The sequence below is a fragment of the Lactuca saligna genome, chromosome 8 (genome assembly GCF_052625555.1).
Source record: "Lactuca saligna cultivar CGN05327 chromosome 8, ASM5262555v1, whole genome shotgun sequence".
NCBI lineage: Eukaryota > Viridiplantae > Streptophyta > Magnoliopsida > Asterales > Asteraceae > Lactuca > Lactuca saligna.
This window is the reverse complement of record NC_136424.1, coordinates 130,026,398-130,046,138: the sequence shown is the minus strand read 5'-3', so window position 1 is coordinate 130,046,138 and position 19,741 is coordinate 130,026,398. Positions and strand designations below refer to the sequence as shown.

The 19,741-nt window shown below is 35.2% G+C and overlaps 1 protein-coding gene across 1 annotated transcript; it reads right to left on the bottom strand.

The window, feature by feature from the left end:
• Positions 1-17,563: 17,563 nt before the first annotated feature.
• Positions 17,564-18,698, bottom strand: LOC145012687 (pathogenesis-related genes transcriptional activator PTI6-like). The gene has a single exon (XM_078971483.1). It carries the CDS (start codon positions 18,499-18,501, stop codon positions 17,749-17,751), a length of 753 nt encoding a protein of 250 aa, XP_078827609.1. The 5' UTR covers positions 18,502-18,698; the 3' UTR covers positions 17,564-17,748.
• Positions 18,699-19,741: the final 1,043 nt, after the last annotated feature.

The window sequence follows — 19,741 nt, the reverse complement described above, 5'->3', positions numbered from 1 at the left end:
TGTCTAATTAAAAAATAATAAGATTTGCTTAATATGCAGAAATTGGTTGAGGGATACCTGAATATATAATTTTCATGCCATAGGGGCCAAATTTGTAATTTTCTCTTAATTGGTCCCTATGATATATATAACTTTTCTTTTTTCTGGTTTTGGTCATAGGGAAAAATGGTCATAATGAAAATTTTAACAACCAGGCTGCTAAGTTAGACAACATGGGAACCAAAATCATTAGGAAACTTCAAAATAAGTTTTTGGAAAAAAAACATTCAAAAATCAAGTATACCCACGGACCAAAAATGTATTTACTCAATGGATCTGTTATAAGAATATGTGTGAGTTTGTAGTAAGTGAAGTATTTATTGATGACAGGGAGAGACATGTACGCCAGAGCAAGTGGGGAATGAAGGTATGACGATGAGGTGTTGTATTTTATAGAACTACATTTACGATTTAAATAATAATAATAATAACATTCGCTTAATCTGCATAAATTGGTTTAGGGATACCTGGTTAGAGCTACTCAAAGAAGTGATGTATTCTCTCATATTCTCATTTGGCATTTACAGGTTGGCACATTTTGTCTCTGGTTTTAAATAAATTACAACTTTGGTCCCTGAGTAGTGAGTGTAGTTGAAGTTTCATAAATATTTTAGTCCATGTGACCTGTAAGTAAACAACATAGCTGTTAGATTTTTTAAAATGATCATTTTACCCTTGGACCAAAACTGAAAAAAAAAAACAGTATTTCACGGGGTCCAAATTTGTAAATTTCTCTTATTTGGTCCATATGATGTGTGTGTGTGTGTATATATATATATATATATAAATATATATATATATATATATATATATATATATATATATATATATATATATATATATATATATATTCAGTTTGGTCATAATGAAAAATTCAACAGCCAGGCTGTTAACTTAGATGACACGTGGATAAATTAAATTTATTCATGGCAACATTTATATTTGGTCACAGTAGTTGCTGTATTGGGATTTATACTTGATGAAGTTTCATGGATAAATTAAATTTATTCATTTTGTTGTGGATATTATGAGATGTTGGACATTTTAAAAAAATTTCAGGTAGGATGTGGTGTCACTGCCGGATGGTGTATCTGCTTATCTGTTACAACAATGGGATTCATCCATGTTTATAAGACTACATATTATCTTCTGGATCCCCTTCAAAAGGTGTCTCAAGGTAACATAACATATATATTTTTTGTTGGAGTCTTTATATATATTAAGTACATGCAATTAGAATATTGACACCTTTATATGTAGTGTGTATTTAAATAGTGATTTATATGATCTTGTAGGACCTAGATGCATTCACTGCAACTATTGTTGTGAGTATTGCCTTATCTTTCATTCCTGCTTCGTTAGTTGTTGCTATTATGAAGGTAGGCCACTCTCCGGTTGTATTTTTCACATTTTTGACAAGGAGTTGTTGTATCTATTCAGAGTAGGCTTAGAGCAATGGTTGCAAGAGATGAGTTCGGAAGAAGAAGAAACAAGGCTACAATTATAGTTCAGGTATTATGGATGAATTATGTTTGTAAAGTATTTAAGATGATGATTAAAGACAGGTGTGAATTTTAACAGATTAGTTAGCAACTTGCAGGTTGATCTTGAATAAGCAGAGGGGCAATGGATTGTATTTTTTTGTATCTAATTCGTTTGTAAATTTTTGTTACAACTTCTATTGATTTGTTTTATCTTTCCATGGAACGATTATTTGTATGACATTAAATTTATGTAATGGATTCTATTTTTTGTATATTATATTTTATTTTCTATTATGAAACATTAAATACAAATTTAATTTGAAAATAACTAAATCTATAAATAATATTTTTTTAAACATTTAAAATTATGATACGCAAAAATGTATGTCATCTTCATTTATGACATGGCATTTCTTGATTGGGGCTTTCTTGATACACAATGCGTGTCATTAACACGCACGTCGTAAGTATATGACACGCGAATGTGTGTCGTCTTCCTTTATGACAGGGCCTTCCTTGATATGCATTGCGTGTCGTAAACGCGCCTCGTAATTGTGCGTCGTAAATGCGCGTCATCTATAGACGACGCGCAAAAGCATGTCATCTCTCTTTATGACAGGGCCTTCGTTGACGCGCATTTGCGCGTGGTCTGAGCTTTTTACGGCGCGCAATGAGCGTCGTAAAAGGTTGTTTTTCTAGTAGTGTACACACAATTAATTGCTTGTTTAATTTGACTTTTATATAACTTGTATCCATTTAGTACTCATAGAAAAGATTGTAGAGTCATTTTTACCTATATTTCATCAAAACAGGAAATATAAGATTTTCTAGAGGAACAGGCGAACTTTTCTAAATCATAACTTACAATTTACTAAGCTTTCTACAACATACTTACATCACTAAAATCTTATGAACTCACCAGCTTAATTGCTGATAAACTCTTTTCAAATAACTTGTATTCTCAGGAAACTAGTAGACAGCTACTCGCACTGGGAATTCAGAAGATGGAGCAGTATAGATTCAAGTATTGTTTTGTTATTTGCTTATGTTTTCTATGTTTTGTAAACACGTACTTTTTAAACACTTTCTTTCTAATGAAATGGATGTTTATTACTTTCATTACTATGATGCATGTCTAGTGATACTAAACATGATGTCCTCCACCCCCGAACGTTTCCGTCGTTCCGGTTTTGGGGTATGACAGATTGGTATCAGACCATTGTTTATAGTGAACTAAGTATATCAACCGATAAAATATATACAACTATAAATACAATGGGTCTTAATTGCTCTGGATAATAATATATCTTAAGAATATAACAATAAGTTATAAAAATATACCTACTTGCTTATACATGTATACATACTAGAACAAGTATCACAAGAAGAACATAACAGAAGTATTTAAAGGTTGAATACTGCGGTCAAACTTGGGCAATTATATAATCGTATTTGGGATCAATATAGCCTAATCAACTATATTCATTTGAGATGCGACTGACATGTGCTTGGGAGTGATGTGGTGTTGCAACGGTGTTAAAACTTACCTAATGCTAAGATAATTCTAGATCAAGTACATAGAGTTAGAATACCATAGGAGTATTCTATGATACTATAACACGATAACAAGTCTGAAACATACTAAGTATATTACATTAAAATACTATAGGAGTATTTTAGGTGCTATATAAATAACTTATGTGATAACTTAAAAGACCCTTATAGATAGGTCTATAATCTTGCAATGTATACTCTGAAGGTTTTATATAATTGAGATTTTATAGACTTAGAATTTGTGATCTACGCTTCACTACCTATTCCTTGTTTGGTTGTGGTTTTGGAGTAGGATCACTTATTCAAAGGCCTATTTAATCTTAAATTATATACAATTTGTATACATTATACAATTATAGAAGGACTCAGTAAGGATCACCCCATAAAGTTACCCTAAATCTCATAGATTCGTTAGACACATCCACTCTCGCACGACAAACCCAAATAGATGTAACGACTTCCTCATATTAGCCAGTAGAAGAGTCAAGGAGGAACAAGAGCAAGTTCATGAGTGGTTTTTGAAGAAGGATCAACCGAAGTAACCAAAATGTCATATGTGTCACACTAATAAATAATAAATCTTGGTTAACTTAGAGAGTTACTGGAAACACTGCTCACCATATGTGATATGATTATTTTCTTTACATGCAACTGGTAACAGTTATTTAGGTCACAAATATTCATCCGAGGATAGCCATTTTTAATTCATAAATTTTATTTGGTATAGACTCTAACGTGAATCATTCCCAGAACCCTTTAGAAGTTAGGACCAGATACATTCAGAACTAGGATAAGCTTGTCTTTCAGCTTTCGGCTTTTATCCACTGCTATACACTTATTCCCTCTCATTTTTTTATTCTTTTAGAAAAGATGCCTCCTCGCATATCAAATAGACGAACTACTCTAATAAATCCAACTCAAACACCATTACCTCCGCCACAATTCGATACTGCTGCTTTCCAAGCAATGATATCCTCCGCAGTGGCAACTGCTCTAGCTCACTTCGGTGAAAGTGGTACCTTCGGATCTGGTAGCGGTACCCACTTAGCCAACCTCGGAGCTACTCACGGACACCCAAGGGAGTGTTTCTATAAGGACTTCATGAACAGAAAATCCAATTCCTTTAATGGGAATGGTGGAGTCATCGCTCTAATGCGATGGTTCGAAAAAACAGATTCGGTCTTCGCAATCTATTCGTGCTCAGAAGGGAGCAAAGTGAAGTTTGCTGCCTGCACCTTCTCCGGCAGAGCCCTAACATGGTGGAATAGCCATGTTAATTTACTGAACCTATCAGTGGCTAACTCAATGGGTTGGGAGAACCTAACAGAGATAATGCTGGAAGAATACTGCCCAAAGGAAGAAGTACAGAAGCTAGAACAAGAACTATGGGAGCTCAAGATGGTCGGCACAGACATAGTGGCCTATACTAACAGGTTTAACGACCTGGAAACACTATGCCCTGAGATTGTTACTCCATAGAGTAAGAAGATAGAAAGATACATATGGGGTTTAACATCCCCGACCCAAGGAGATGTGTTGTCTTCTAACCCAGCAACATTTGATAGCGCCAAACGCTTGGCACAACGACTCATCGACCATGGAGTCCGCCATGGCGTAGAAGTCCTAATTCCCGAGCCATCAAAGGGAGAGGACTATAAACCAAAGTCATGGAACAAGAGGAAGAAGACGCGAACAACAAAGGAACCCCCGCAAGAGTAACAAATGAGTACTATGTACGCTGCTACAATTCCTGCTACTCGAGCACCTACCAGCGATATGCTGGAACCCTCCCGAAGTGTGGAAAGTGCAACTATCACCACACCGGAGTATGATAGGAAATGCAGTGTCTGAACTACCACAGAAAGGGACACACAGTCCGTTTCTGCAGGGCACCAGCTCAAACGATCTCCCAAGTCCCCGGAGTTGAAGAAAACCAAGCCTACTATAGCTGTGGTGAAGCTGGACACTATCACAGGGACTGGCAGATATCTAAGAACTTTGGTGCGGATGGACGCATTCTGATGATCACCGCATGAGAATCAACCCCAGATTCGTCAACTAGTAGTGGTACATTTTTGAAATAGTAATTACTTTAAAAATTAATTAATTTATATTTATATAAGATTAAAACTTGGGGAAAACATTTAAAAGTAATTTTAATAACTCACTTATTGGAAAGGATCATAGTATTCAAGAGAACTAAAAGATCCGTTCAGAGAAGCTATGATGGCTTAGCATGTACATCAGGGTTGTGCATAGCTAAGATGTTGCAGACTTAAAATGAGTGATTCCGCCTTAATTCATGTTCCTTGTTTGGTTGTGGATTTGAGGCAGAGTTACTCAGTCGACTGTGTTATTCATCTTAATTATTCATAACTTGTATATGACAGACGATCGTAGTGGTACCAAGGAGGATCATGATACAAAGTATCGAAAGTAGTTATCAAATCACTTTCATTGTATGTACTTGCTCATCACGGTACATTACATAGAAGTGTTAACATCAAGGGAAAACAGGAAACACTAGAACAGTTACAAAGAGTACATTGTCGAACACACTAGGAGTACATTGTTGAACACACTAAGGGTACATCATTGTATAACAGACGTTTCTTTGAAATCGGCCAAAAACTTTATTCAGTAAAGAGTCTGTTACTGTCATTCGTCATGAATTGGCGTGGTCCTCACCATACTAAGTTCATATGTTTCTATCGCCTCGACCGTCAAGTTCGCGAAACCTTCGTCATTCGTGTCGACAGTCCGACCAAAACCTCACTTTATCTTTTGTAATTCTAAAACCCCAAAGTACTCGTGTAAAGGGTACTTTGTCCTCCGAAGCCTTGTCACTGTATGTTCAATAGACCTTTCCAAAATACCACTCGTCCAGCAGAGCAAGTTTGAGCACAGAGGCTACGGACGAATACAGCAAACCTATTACTATTCAGTGTATATGCGTGGGTGGTATATGAATATGATGACGCACATTTAGTATGTGTGTTTCTGCCCTATCTCCTATTCTTCGCACATCCGACCATCTTAATAATCATAATTATATACGACTTGTATAAATGAGGTAATGATAGATGGACCGAGTATGAGTCCTATCATGAACACTAAGGCAGAATTGCCAAGTCTACGAGTGGGTATTCTACAAATCAGAGGAGCGCAACCCCAGTAGTACTGGAAGAAAGCTAATTTTGGGATGAAATTTCATCTAACAGGGGGATGATGTGACAACCTAAATTCTTTTGCTTTGAAAGCTCAGTCAGTCAACTCAACTCAGTGTCAGACTTATTTCTAATGAGTTCTAGCCTTTTTAAAGGTCATTCTAAGGAGTTTTAGCCTAGTACACTTAAGGAATAAGTGTTAGGAAGTACCTGCTAAAGCCACAGTACAATAAATCAAGCCTTAATCTCATCCTAAGGAGTTTACAGCCACAATGTCCATGAGTTTACACCCTGGCCGTAAACTCATACAGTTTACACCTTGGCCGTAAACTCATACAGCTTACACCCTGGTCGTGAACTCATAGAGTTTACACCCTGGCCGTAAACTCTCGTCCAGATATATGGCTCTTGATCATTTCTAGCCTTTTGTTACATTCCAACCCCAAGGACTCGAGTTTTCTCTCAAGTTTCATCAAACTTTTCATCCTAGATCTTCGAAAACGTAAGTGTTCTTCCTTTGATTTACTGATACATCTCTTAATCTAGTATCATCTCATGATTTCATCCATGGAAATCATCTTTTCTTAGATCTTCAAGAAACACCAAGAACACAAACTAGTGTTCTTGGACCTTAATCACCATTTCAAGCCTCTTTATCGTAAGTACTCTCTCTTTAGCTTTTTATATAGTTGAAACACTAGATCATAGCCTTAAAAATTCATAAAACTCATCATCAAAGAGAGTTTACGGCCATGAGTTTACACCCTGGCCGTAAAATCATAGAGTTTACACCCTGGCCGTAACTCATAGAGTTCACACCCTGGCCGTAAACTCATAGAGTTTACACCCTGACCGTAAACTCATAGAGTTTACACCCTAACCGTAAGCTCATAGGGTTTACACCCTGACCGTAAACTCATAGAGTTTACACCCTCATTGTAAACACCTTTACTTGGCCTTAAACATCCCTTAGATGAATCACATGTGATTCCAACACTTGGTCAAAGTGTTTCCTAATCAGGTGAGGTGTTTCCTTGCATTTGGTTGCTTCTAAACACTATATTTAAGTATATGCCATTATATGTCATTTAGGACTAGTTAAGTCTCGGGACTTCATTCGTGGAGCCTCTCATCCTTACACACATATTCGTTTGAATCAACCACATCAGGTGAGTTCATACCCCGTAATTAATCTTTTAAACTGTTTTAAATGCTTTAAAGGGGGGAGGGGAATACAAGTTGAACAGAATGATAATTGTGTAAATGTTTGTTATAAACATCTTTCAAAAGATTGCTTATGTCTTGTATAAGTGATCAAAACATTTCAAAACTCTTTTAAAGTTATGTTGCTTTATAGTTTAACAAAACTCTGTTTTTAAAGCACAAACATAACTTAGTAGATAAATCAGTCTTTTCCATAACAGTTCAAGTAGACATACTAGTAAACTATAAGGGCTATAGTTTAGAGGATAAGTTCATACTAGATACAATACACGATAATAAGAAGAAGATACTAAGATACTATAACAGAACGAACATGCTAAGTTGCTATATCACGGCACTACTACATGATCTAATTATACCAACGAATCACTAACTCATTGTTCTAAACAAAAGGTGATAGTTATATTGGGTATACAAGATCACATATCTTTAATATGGATTACACAACCTAGCATCTGGGTTGCGGAAGTCATGTTTGGTTCCCAGAATCTCATGACAGGGAGTGCGTATTGTACGGGTACTAGCCTTCACATTATGGCCTTAATAAAACAAACATGTTTTAAGGAAATCAGTACGCCAGCTTGTCAATTCAAAAGAAAACTGAGTACTATCATTTTCCCATTATTTTCATAAAGTGACAGTTCCACTTGATAGTTAATACAAACTATTTTCGAGTGAAGATAGTTATAAACTAGGGAAAACTTACATTTTACAAACGACAATCAGAATAGTCGAGTCTAGTACATTCAGTAGACTGGGACCATAATGCTAACCTGATGATTCCTTATTATATACATCAAGGGATATATACTAATAGGATCCGACAGATAATAGATGTATGCTTTCCGCTTCATTTCCCGTTCCTTGTTTGGTTGTGGGCTTAGAGCAGATTCACCTAGCCTATTATCCATCCGATCTTAGTTATGTATATGTTCCGTATACATTAAGTCATCATAAGGGGTACTAGGTATGGGTTAGTTCATAGGACACTAAATCAATGCACATTTTTCTAGTCCAAAACATACTTTCCAAATCAGAACTTTTGGTATATAGAACTAGAAACTTACCAGTAAAGGGTTTGATCCATTTTATTAAACCAGTATAACTTAAAGGACCTTAGGTGATTAATTCTATAAAACCTTAGTTTATACATCAGGGTTATATAAAATTAATACCCGATAGATAGTTAGATGTGTGCCTTGCGCCTCATTTCATGTTCCTTGTTTGGTTGTGGGCTTAGGGCAGATTCACACAAGTAACTATCTATTAGATATTAGATTATATATAACTATTACAAACTAAGTGACTATAGAAGGAACCACTATGGTTACTATTTTATTATAAGATATAAGGGTTTTATTAAAGGATCTTTTCATCAAATATAAAGGAACTATTACAGTTAACTCTATGAGTACCAAGTGAATACACCAGGGTTATATACAATGATGATCTAACAACCAATAGGATGTGTACCATCCGTCTTATTTCCTATTCCTTGTTTGGTTGTAGGCTTAGGGAAGATACACACAATTGATTTCTTGTTTACTCTGAGTTTTATATAACTTGTATCCATTTAGTACTCATAGAAAGGATTGTAGAGTCATTTTTACTTATCTTTCCTCAAAGCAGGAAATATAGGATTTTCTGGAGGAACAAGCGAACTTTTCTAAATCATAACTTACAATTTACTAAGCTTTCTACAACATACTTACATCACTAAAATCTTATGAACTCACAAGCTTAATTGCTGATAAACTCTTTCAAATAACTTGTATTCTCAAGAAACTAGTAGATATGCACTCATACTGGGAATTCAGAAGATGGAGTAGTATAGCATCAAGTCTTGTTTTGTTATTTGCTTATGTATTCTATGTTTTGTGAACACACACTTTGTAAACACTTTCTTTCTAATGAAATGGTTGTTTATTACTTTGATTACTATGATGCATGTCTTGTGATACTAAACTTGATGTCCTCCACCCCCGAATGTTTCCACCGTTTCGGTTTTGGAGTGTGACACTTTACATCCACGCATCGCACATCTAGCTCTATTTTGTCAAAATAACCCTCATAATGGTGTTTTGGGCTCAATACTCTTATGTGACTGCATAAAGCTTGAATCATGGGACTCTCTAGACCTCACAAGGTCCAGATCTGAAGTATAAGCCTCAAGGGGACTTCTTATACTCAATATCTTCAACTAAAAGAGGGTAAGGAAACCCTAATTTCATGAGATCTACTAATCATACGAAAATAGGTACATATTTATACCTTCAACGGCAGTCTAGAATGCAATAGAAGTAGATCTGAGCTCCTCTAGGTGCTTTAGCTTGTACAATCCCTTCCTTCCTTGCAAGAATGCACCAAAAATGATGAAAATGGCTCCATCTCTCTCTCTAAGCTCTCTGGATCGATTAGGGTCTCTCAAATGGAAGCGTGGCCGCAAATGAAGGCCATGATGGCCTTTAAATAGGCCACAAACCTGGACAATTAGGTTTTTCCTCAGCAGCGCTGACTTGGCGAGTCAGCTCCCCAACTCGTCAAGTCGAGTCATTAAATCACGTCACCGGGCGCGATCCTACTCGACGAGTTGAGGCACCAACTCATCGAGTCCTTCTCTAAAATTTCATATTTTTAAATTAAATAAAATGCCTGGAAATATGGATGTTACAAGATACATATTGGAACTTAAGTGTAGGGAGTATTGTGCTTAGATATGGCCAAATGTTAATCCTTTACCAGGAAGTTATAAAAGCCATTTTCAGGTATTGTATGAAATATATAAGAAGCTTATGTAGTCAAGATGGGGTTTGTTACTCTTATATGTTGAGAGTCAGAGATCTAAGGCGCCTTACAAAAAAGTTGAACACCATATGAGATTGATTGTGATTCGTATCTCATGTTTAACATGATGTATATGACAAAGGGGTAACTGATAAACTTACCTCTTGTACACCAATTTTAGCTTGGAACTTTTTGGGAATTGGGCGTTGATAGAATGACACAAAGTTGTATGCTGATGGGGGCAGTGAAATGTTGCTAGACATTCACCACTGTCTATATCAGTCGAATATGAATCTTATACAAGTGGGAGATTGAAAGACCTAGTATGCTCAAGAATCATATCAAAGTGATATTGCTAATTAACATATCATACTAAAGGGTCACACTAACAACAACTTGATATAATTGATTATTTACTAGAAATTGATTTTAATAAATATTCAATAAAGTCTTATAATTAAATTGGAAATTATTTTTTTCTAGGAAATAATAATTTTTATTATCAAGTAACATTATATATAACTCATATGATATTAATTAATAAGTCATGCATAATATTTTGGACTAGATAAATTTTTTTGTCTTTTATCAAAAAGTTAAAGTTTGTATTTTATAAACTTGGTTTATAAAATATAAAAGGATTTTGTCTTCTTTTGCCTTTATAATAATCAAAATTTGGCTAGACAAAAGAGAGTATGGGCTCTTCATTTGTTTAATGAAAAGAACACTCCTCTAAAAAGACAAGGATGGACAATATGATTAAAATAAGCAGTTATAGTATTTTGATTAATTTATTCAAAATAAATGTATGACTTAAAGCATAGGGTACACATAGGTTTTAGGGGCATGTGTTCTTAAAGTGTTAAAAACTTATGGACCAAATATTTTCTATATAAAGTGAGGTTTTCATATCTCTTCCACTACTCATACAAAAAATCATAACTATGTATGTATGTGTCTTTCTCTCTAGTTTTAGTTGAAGACTTGAAGATCACACTCTTGCTTATGCTCTATATATGTTCTTATTTTGATAAGAACATAAAGCTTAACAGTCTTAGGAGTTTTATAAAAAAGAACTACCATTCTACATTAAGTTGATTCATTGTTGGTCTCTCTAAAGTTCTGCATTTTTCATCAACTTCCAAACCTCTCAATAGGATCTAAAGAACTACAAATGTTGTAATTTTCTCAATCTTCTTCTTTGGTTGGTGTTGAATCTTTCTACAACTTTGCAAGAAGATTATTGGTGGCTATAACTTGTTAATGTTATTCAAAAAATTATAAGTCTTTCGTTGCTAGAAATCATGTTTTTGAATAAAAAAATACCCAACATCTTTATATCCGGACACTTATGATCACGACTACTACAACCTTCGTTAAGATTATCATAAATAATATTGTTATTAAAAATATCATTATATCGCTTCAATGATAAATTTGATATTAATATTTTCTACAAATATTATATAATCTTAATATTTGTTAATTAATGTGTATACGATAAATATTTATTAGTTCGTAACACATATTAAGAACAATTACTTTTATCAACAATTTTAATTATTCAATAAAATATGTAATTATAATTGATAACATATATAATAATTATTATTATATCTTAAATGTTTAGCCTGAATTTACGGACGTTACAACTGCATAAGGCTAGTACATAGGAACACCAGTTGAGCAGTGAATCTGGTTCCTACAACTTGTTGAGATTGATAAAAAAATGGAGTATTCATTTGAGGTTGATCAGGAGCGCCTATAAAATGAGATTGTTGTCCCGAAGTGCTTCATACGACATGATTAATACTAATACTAGACGAATATTAGAGCGTTGCACTAAATAAAATTATGAAGTTAAAATGTGGCAAATACATGGTGAAAATAATTATGACTTGTAACGACCATAATTTTCAACAAATTTTAACTTTTCAAAAACAACCCATTTTCATAATGTTATTACAAAAAGGTTTTCAATACATTTATTATCAGAGTATTCCCAGAACCATAACATAAAACATAAACACGAGGAGTGGTATGATCACGCCTTTGCCTTGCCACGGTCTCCTGAAGAACCTGAAAAGCATTAAACCACAACTGTAAGCCCGAAAGCTTAGTGAGATACCCCCAAAATACCAACCACATATACCATACACACATATCATGCTATATCATAACAAATGACAGACAGCCATGCATATCGGGTCTACTGTGTGACTGGTCCGCCGAATCGGGCCTTCAGTCCACCTAGTCCACCCTCCGAGTCTATTTATGTCCCTTGAGTTTGCAGAGTGGTTGGTCTGCCTGCACCGGGCCTTCAACCCACCTGGTCCACTCTCTGAGTCTACAGTATGACTGGTCCACCCGCATCGGGCCTTCAGTCGGCCTGGTCCACTCTCTGAGCCTCGGCACGTCTGGTCCACCCTCGAGGGGGCTACATCCTATCCAGACCGCTCACTGGGCCTTTGGAATAACCAGTCCGCCCTGGGTATGTTGGCCTACAACACAAAGTAGGTCCCGCCTCAACCCAACCCCAGTCAACAACCATGTGCACATAATCATACAATCATATAACAATTCACATTCAATTAAACCGATCTAGCAGATCACGTATCATAACATACTCTAAACAGGATACCGACCTAACAGGTCACTAGCATATACCATCCTAATACCCGGATGTAAACATAACAAGGCAACAACATAACAACGATACCCGGATTACAATCCGATAAAGGGTCGGCCTTGGTGCCTTAGACCTTATTGATATAGTGAGGATAACTCACCTCGCGATTGCTGAAACTCTGAACTAAAGAAGCAGATTCCCGAATCACCGACTCACCGAAAAATCCCGAACTAGCCATCATAACAAAATAATCATTAGTCCAAACATACATCCACTTATTGGGCCAAGGCCAAAGTCCAAATCTCTTACAAGCCCAATATTGGCCCAATTTACTAAATTGGGCCCTCTTCACCAAATGGGCCTAGATCCAAGGTCCATATTAATAATTGGGCCCAAAGTACTCTATCCATAATGTCCAGTCATGGCCCACAAATCCAACAGCCCAATAACAACCCAAACTCTAAGGCCCAAAAATGAAAATCCAATAGGGGGAGTACGTTGGGCGTACCCTCTCTGGTACGCTGGGCGTACAACATTGATTCGCAAAGGGGATCGGGGCACTTACTCTCTACGCGGGGCGTAACCTTGTGGGTCAACAAATTCATACAACTGCTTAATGGCTTAAGCTCTTAAGCCCAAACTTCAGATCCTTAGGCCAAATATGCCTAGGATCCATAAAGTCTTGAAATTTATCACCTAGGACGTCCATAAAGCTCTTAATCTATGGTCTTAATCCATTAAGACCTACTTATCTCACACATGGAACAACCATAGCCCTTGGGACCTCATTTTTCTCACTCAAGACCTCTCCTAAGGTCTGAAAGGACAAATAATCTTGATCAACTCGAAACATGCAACAAGATGAGGACTTTTGGGACAAGGATGATGTCAAAGCTTCACAATACATAGATCTACACAATATGAATGTCAAGCAAGAAGCTTTATACCTCAAATAGGCTCCAAAGGATGATGTCTTTCCAGATCTATAAGCTCCAATCATTCCTCTCCTTCTTTGACAACTTCTCCTTTCTTCTTCTAGCTTTTCTTTTGCCAAAATAAGCTTTCCAAGACCAAACACACCCAACAATGGAGGTGGGACGGCTATCTAGGGTTCCTGAGGTTAAGAGAGTGTCTACGGAGGCTTAGGAGGGAACCATTATGTTCCTTATATAGTGGTTGCCCTTAAAATTAGGGTTTAGGGATTCTGAGAGTACGCTAGGCGTACCTCTAGTACGTTGAGCGTACTCAACCTTTCCCCCCGCGTTTCTTTCCCTCACTACGCTGGGCGTACGTCCAACTTACGTTGGGCGTACCCAGCCAACCTAAGTACGCATGCATGGCTTGCATGGGGCCCTTTTCCACTTTTTCCATTAAGAGCTATAATCAATATCATCTTCAAAACGCCGCAACTCCTCTACTCTAAACCCGCTCCCGATAAACTTTACATTCACATGAGGGTGGAGAGAAGCCCTATGCTTCTATGAACCCACACACCAGTCCAAACCTTCTCGGATAAAACCCATTTCCCGCAAAAGGACCAAAATTACCCTTCCTCTTAAATCTTAGGGACTCATAATTAAATACTTTGAGAACGGGGTGTTACATGTTATTAATGCTAACTATGAAAAAATAGCTTCATACACTAATTTGTTATGTAAATTGAAATAATTTTGATCCATATTATGATGTTTATTAAAATCATATCATTTAATAGCAACTACTCGCAGCTAAGGTGTAAATAAAACTAATATAATTCTCGATTTAATGTTACTTTTAATGTTATGATTAACTAATTTAGAAATTACTTATTTCGTTTTTTTTTTTTTTTTGTATGGTAACGTAATATAATTTATAAGATTATGTTATTTTTGACTACTGTTAATTGATTTAAAAATCATTTATTTGGAAAGTTTTTAATTATTATAAAAAATTAGTTTTGGTATTTTTAGTTCATGTAAATTTATTTATATATTTAAAACATTTAAATGTATTAAACTATTTACAAAATTAATCTTTGAATGGATTTAAGTTTATTTAATATTTTTATTTCAGTTATTGTAAAGAATTAGTTTTCGATATTTTTAGTTAATTTGACATGCCAATTGAATTTTATATTTAACACAACAAAGTTTTAACAATATTAAAAAAAATTATCTTTAAATAATTTTAAGTTTATTTGATATTTTTATTTATATTTTAGATTTAACATGATATTTAAATTAACATTTTAAGTATATTATATTGATAATTCAAAAAAATTCTCATTAATAGGATGATATTTCACATTTAATAATACATGTAAATTAATAAAATTGATATATTAGAATGAAATATGAAGAATTAGGGGTTTTAAATGCATGTGGCTAAAGGAAAAAATGTTTATATATATATATATATATATATATATATATATATATATATATATATATATATATATATATATATATATATATATAGAGAGAGAGAGAGAGAGAGAGAGAGACATACGAACTAGAATTACCCCTAGAAGCAACCTGATTATTATTGTTGTTTTTATACAATTTACTTTTAGATTTTCTGGAATTAATCAATGTCGAGTAAAAAAGCTAAATTGAATGTAATTGAGCTATCAAGGACAACATGTGTGGACTCTTCACGTGCTTCATGGAGAAGCAACATGTTTTTGGCTTACAAAAACAACGGGAATGACTTTATATTGGTTATAACATCCATTATCCAATGATATAAGGGCGGTAGTTGTCATAGGATTTGCATGACAATTTCAACTTTAATAATTTCATAATCGACATCTGATAAAGCATCATTAAGATTCTTCAAGATATGGCAAAACTATATGATAGAGGAGGCACCCATTTTCATGTTTCTGAATTGATCTTGCAACTGGAGCATGAAAAGACATTTTAATGTTGAAAAAAAAAATTTAATATGATTTGAAGAAGGTTTGGATCAAATAGTCGAATAAAACCAAGACTTAACTCGTGAATCAATTGAGTACCAATATTCATCATCATCATCACCCTTTGGTTGAGATTTCCTAGTAATATGACCCTCAACATTGGAGCCTTTGCAAATGTTAGTAAATATGCACCGCCAAAGTTTGTATTTAGATCCATCCATAGTCAGTTTAAAACCGAACTAATTATACACATTAGTAATCGTATAGACAGGAGTTTGAGCAATCAGTATTGTGTTGGAGGATGATAACAGGTTTGACATGATTCCAGAAAATATAAAAAATACTTGTAATAAAAAAAAGAACGAAATAACAATAGAAAGCTTATTGTAGGTAGAATGATTATGGTTGTACTGAATACCAATCCCCATAATGGAGTGATAAGGAAGACACTCTGCAGCAATCGCTATTGTGGAGGCGAAAGTTGGGGTTAACATCGACTTGCGATCAGCATCAGGGAGAAGATATCCCAACAACAGTCAATTGACTAAGACAAGTAGCAATAGAGTATAAGACACATAAACAATCCGAAAAATAGGTTATGAAGCGAAGCTAAAAAACTCGAGCGGAGCCAAGGAACCACAATGGGTGGTGATGATGACGAAGGTCCAATATGTAGGTAGTGTGATCATGAACCATTGGCAACAAACAAGAGGTCAGAAAAAATTGTACGATCGAGAAAAATACATAAAATTAGCTTTATACCATGTTGAATTATGAAAATACATGTTTGGTTTCTATATATCCGTTGTTTTAAACAGTACATGATGTGTATACAATATTTATAATAAGGACCATACACTATAAAAGAATATAACAGTAAATCATAAACTAACAGTTATAATTAAGTTTTAATATGTATATAAAATCGTTTATTTTTTTTTATTTTTTTATCATGTTACACCATTGTATGCTTTCACACATTAACAAATTTTTAGCTTTAAGGATTTAATCATTCGAGACATTTATCCGTAAAATGTTTTGTTTAAATGATATTGTTTTACAAAATAATATAAAACTTTTACTTAAAGAAAAAAAAACATTCAAATAGTATACGAATGGTGCTTCATTTATTTGGCATTTAAATTCCTCGAGACACTTTATTCTTCTATGCATTATGTTGAGTCCTACATCTACATATGAGGAAGAGGTGCACACTTATTTATTTCATACCTATACCGTTCATTATGGACCAATTTTGTAGTGAGAACACATAAGGCTATCTAGCACTACAACGAGTTGGTTTATTATTATTATTATTATTATTATTATTATTATTATTATTATTATTATTATTATTATAATAGAACGGTTTAAACTCTTATACCATTCTACTGTTAAATTAGAAATTTTCATCTTCGAATTTGAGCTCTTAATATTTGGCCGAAAAACATCTCTTTCGTAAAATCGCTTTGAACTAAAATAACATGAGATTTTGGATGTAGCATATGTTACCACGATTCCATTTTGATACCCGTTTATTTCTTCACATTTTCTTTTACATTATTCGAAACATCAACCAATTAGTGTCACACAGCCTTAACGAAAGGTTATTGTTGATGCTCATAACTCATAACTCATAACACTGCGACTTTTTCTAGAAAACAGATTTAAATAGTGTTATGTGTTTAATATTATTTTTTCAACTAAAGAGTCTTTAAATAGTATCAGGCGCTGGTATCACGCGCATGCATTTTTTTTAATTTTTTTATTAAAAGAGTATTAAACATAATATAAAATTAATACTATATAAATATACTAAATTATGCCTCAAATTCGGGGTACACAAAATTTGCATATACAAAATTAAACTCATTTTTATACTACACTTTGAAACGAATTTACCATACTACCCATGCCTTCCTATACATTAACACTTAAACCAAAAACATTAACAAAATATACAATATTTAATTAATAACTTTCTCGAAAGTCAACGAGAAAATCATCAATGTTAAAGTCGCCGAACTCCTCCCCGCAGTAATTCTCCGACACCAAAAAATCCGGCAAATCAAACGGCATATCGATACCAAATCCAAGAGACTCCATGTCCAAGCAGTCAAGCCTGTCAAACGGCGTTTGCTCGGCGTTCCCCCGGAGCACGGACGTCGGTGACATAGCGGTGTTGTTCAACACTCCTTCGCTGCCGCTACTACTGGTGGTGGTCGTCGTCGTCGTTAAGCTTGGTTTATCGACGGTAACGGTTTTTGTAACGGTGACACGAGGAAAGTTCGTAACGGCGGAGGGACCTTTCAATCTAACGGCAGCATCGTCGTACACCGCCGCAGCTTCTTCAGGTGAATCAAACGTCCCAAGCCAAACTCGTTTCCTCCTATTCGGATCACGTATCTCCGCTGCCCATCGGCCCCACGGCCTCCGACGAACACCTCTGAACTTCTTCTCTGTAGATCCGCTACTCCTTTTATTGAATTTCAGAGACGGCGTGCTAAATTCGATTACAGAAACGTGCTTCTTCACTCTCTTAACGACTCGTTCTTCGTCTTCGCTGGAGGAATCGGTAGCATAGGGATCAGTTAGCGTGATTCTAACGATTCTCTGCTTAATCGACGACGCCGGAGGGTCTCTGTGAAGCAATTTACTCGTTGTTACAACGTGCTCCGAGAATTTCACAGCCGATCGTACGGACATCGTACGATCGACCTCCATATCAGATCTTTTGTCGAAATTGATCAAGTCAGTACTTGATAGAGCTCTGATCTTGTTCCTACAAAGTCGATCCACAATATTGGGAAGAAGAATCAAGGGTGTCAACGCCGATGTAAACTGGTTTTTTGGCGGGAAAGTTTCCCTCCAATTCCTTCTAGAGGGGTGGAAGAAGGAAGTGATCGAGGGTGCAAGATTGTCTGTGTATATAAAGGAGAGAAGCAGGTCTGAAGAAAAGACTCCACTCCACTACCATCCAAGCACACACCACACATTTTCCACACTGTGAATAGTTTCATTTTGGTCCCTACACTATCACTTTTTCTTCTTTCGGTCCTACATTAACTTTATTCAAAGTTAACCTTGATGTCTTTTGCATTAAATCACAATCAAATCCTAACATAATGTATTTTCTGTCATTTCGATATTAGCTAGAATGTCACTGAACACGTGATTTAATTGATGTATAGTGGTGTAGGTGAACATAACAAACAATAAGCACAAATAAGAGCTTGTTTATGTAACAAATAAGAGTTTGTTTATGTTTAACTAACAAATTAATGAATATGAACATATTTTTTGTTCGTATTTGCTGGTTTAAAAACACCAAAAGTTGAGACTAAAAGTGTATATACTTACCTTTAGATAAAAAAAAATATATTCTAATTAAACAACCTAAGTTTATGTTAAGGGTTCAAAAAACCAAAACTTGAGACTAAAAGTGTATATATATTTGTAATTATCTATAAATATATAAAGATAATAAATAAAGTGTTATTGTGAATGAACAACCTAAGTTGCATGTTGATTTATATTTTCCACTTTGAGCATTGGTGTTATACGAATTATCACTCTATTGTATGGGTGGGCATTTGGACCTCTGAACCGGAAACTGGATCTGGACTGAACTTGGATCAGCCTCAACAGGTCCGTTCAAGATCCACAAATTTTTGCAAAACCGATCCGATCCAATATTCGGTCTTGCTCGGTCCAAATACCCATCCCTACAATCGTAATTGAGAAACTAATATTCGGTAGGTGTTAACGTGTTATACCGTATGCATCTAAAACTACATTGGTCCAACATGTACCTAAACCGAATCCACACCCAGAATTGAGCTAGATCAGCTTCAACCAGTCCGGTCTAAAGTCCATCAATTTCTGTCAAACCGATCTGATCCAAGAGCTGGTTTGGTCCGGATCGATTCAAATATTCACCTCGACTCTAGTGATGGCCTGGTGT

Bases quoted from the DNA above. Each gene is read 5' to 3' on its own strand.
- LOC145012687 (XM_078971483.1), bottom strand. From the start codon at position 18,501: ATGGAGGTCGATCGTACGATGTCCGTACGATCGGCTGTGAAATTCTCG.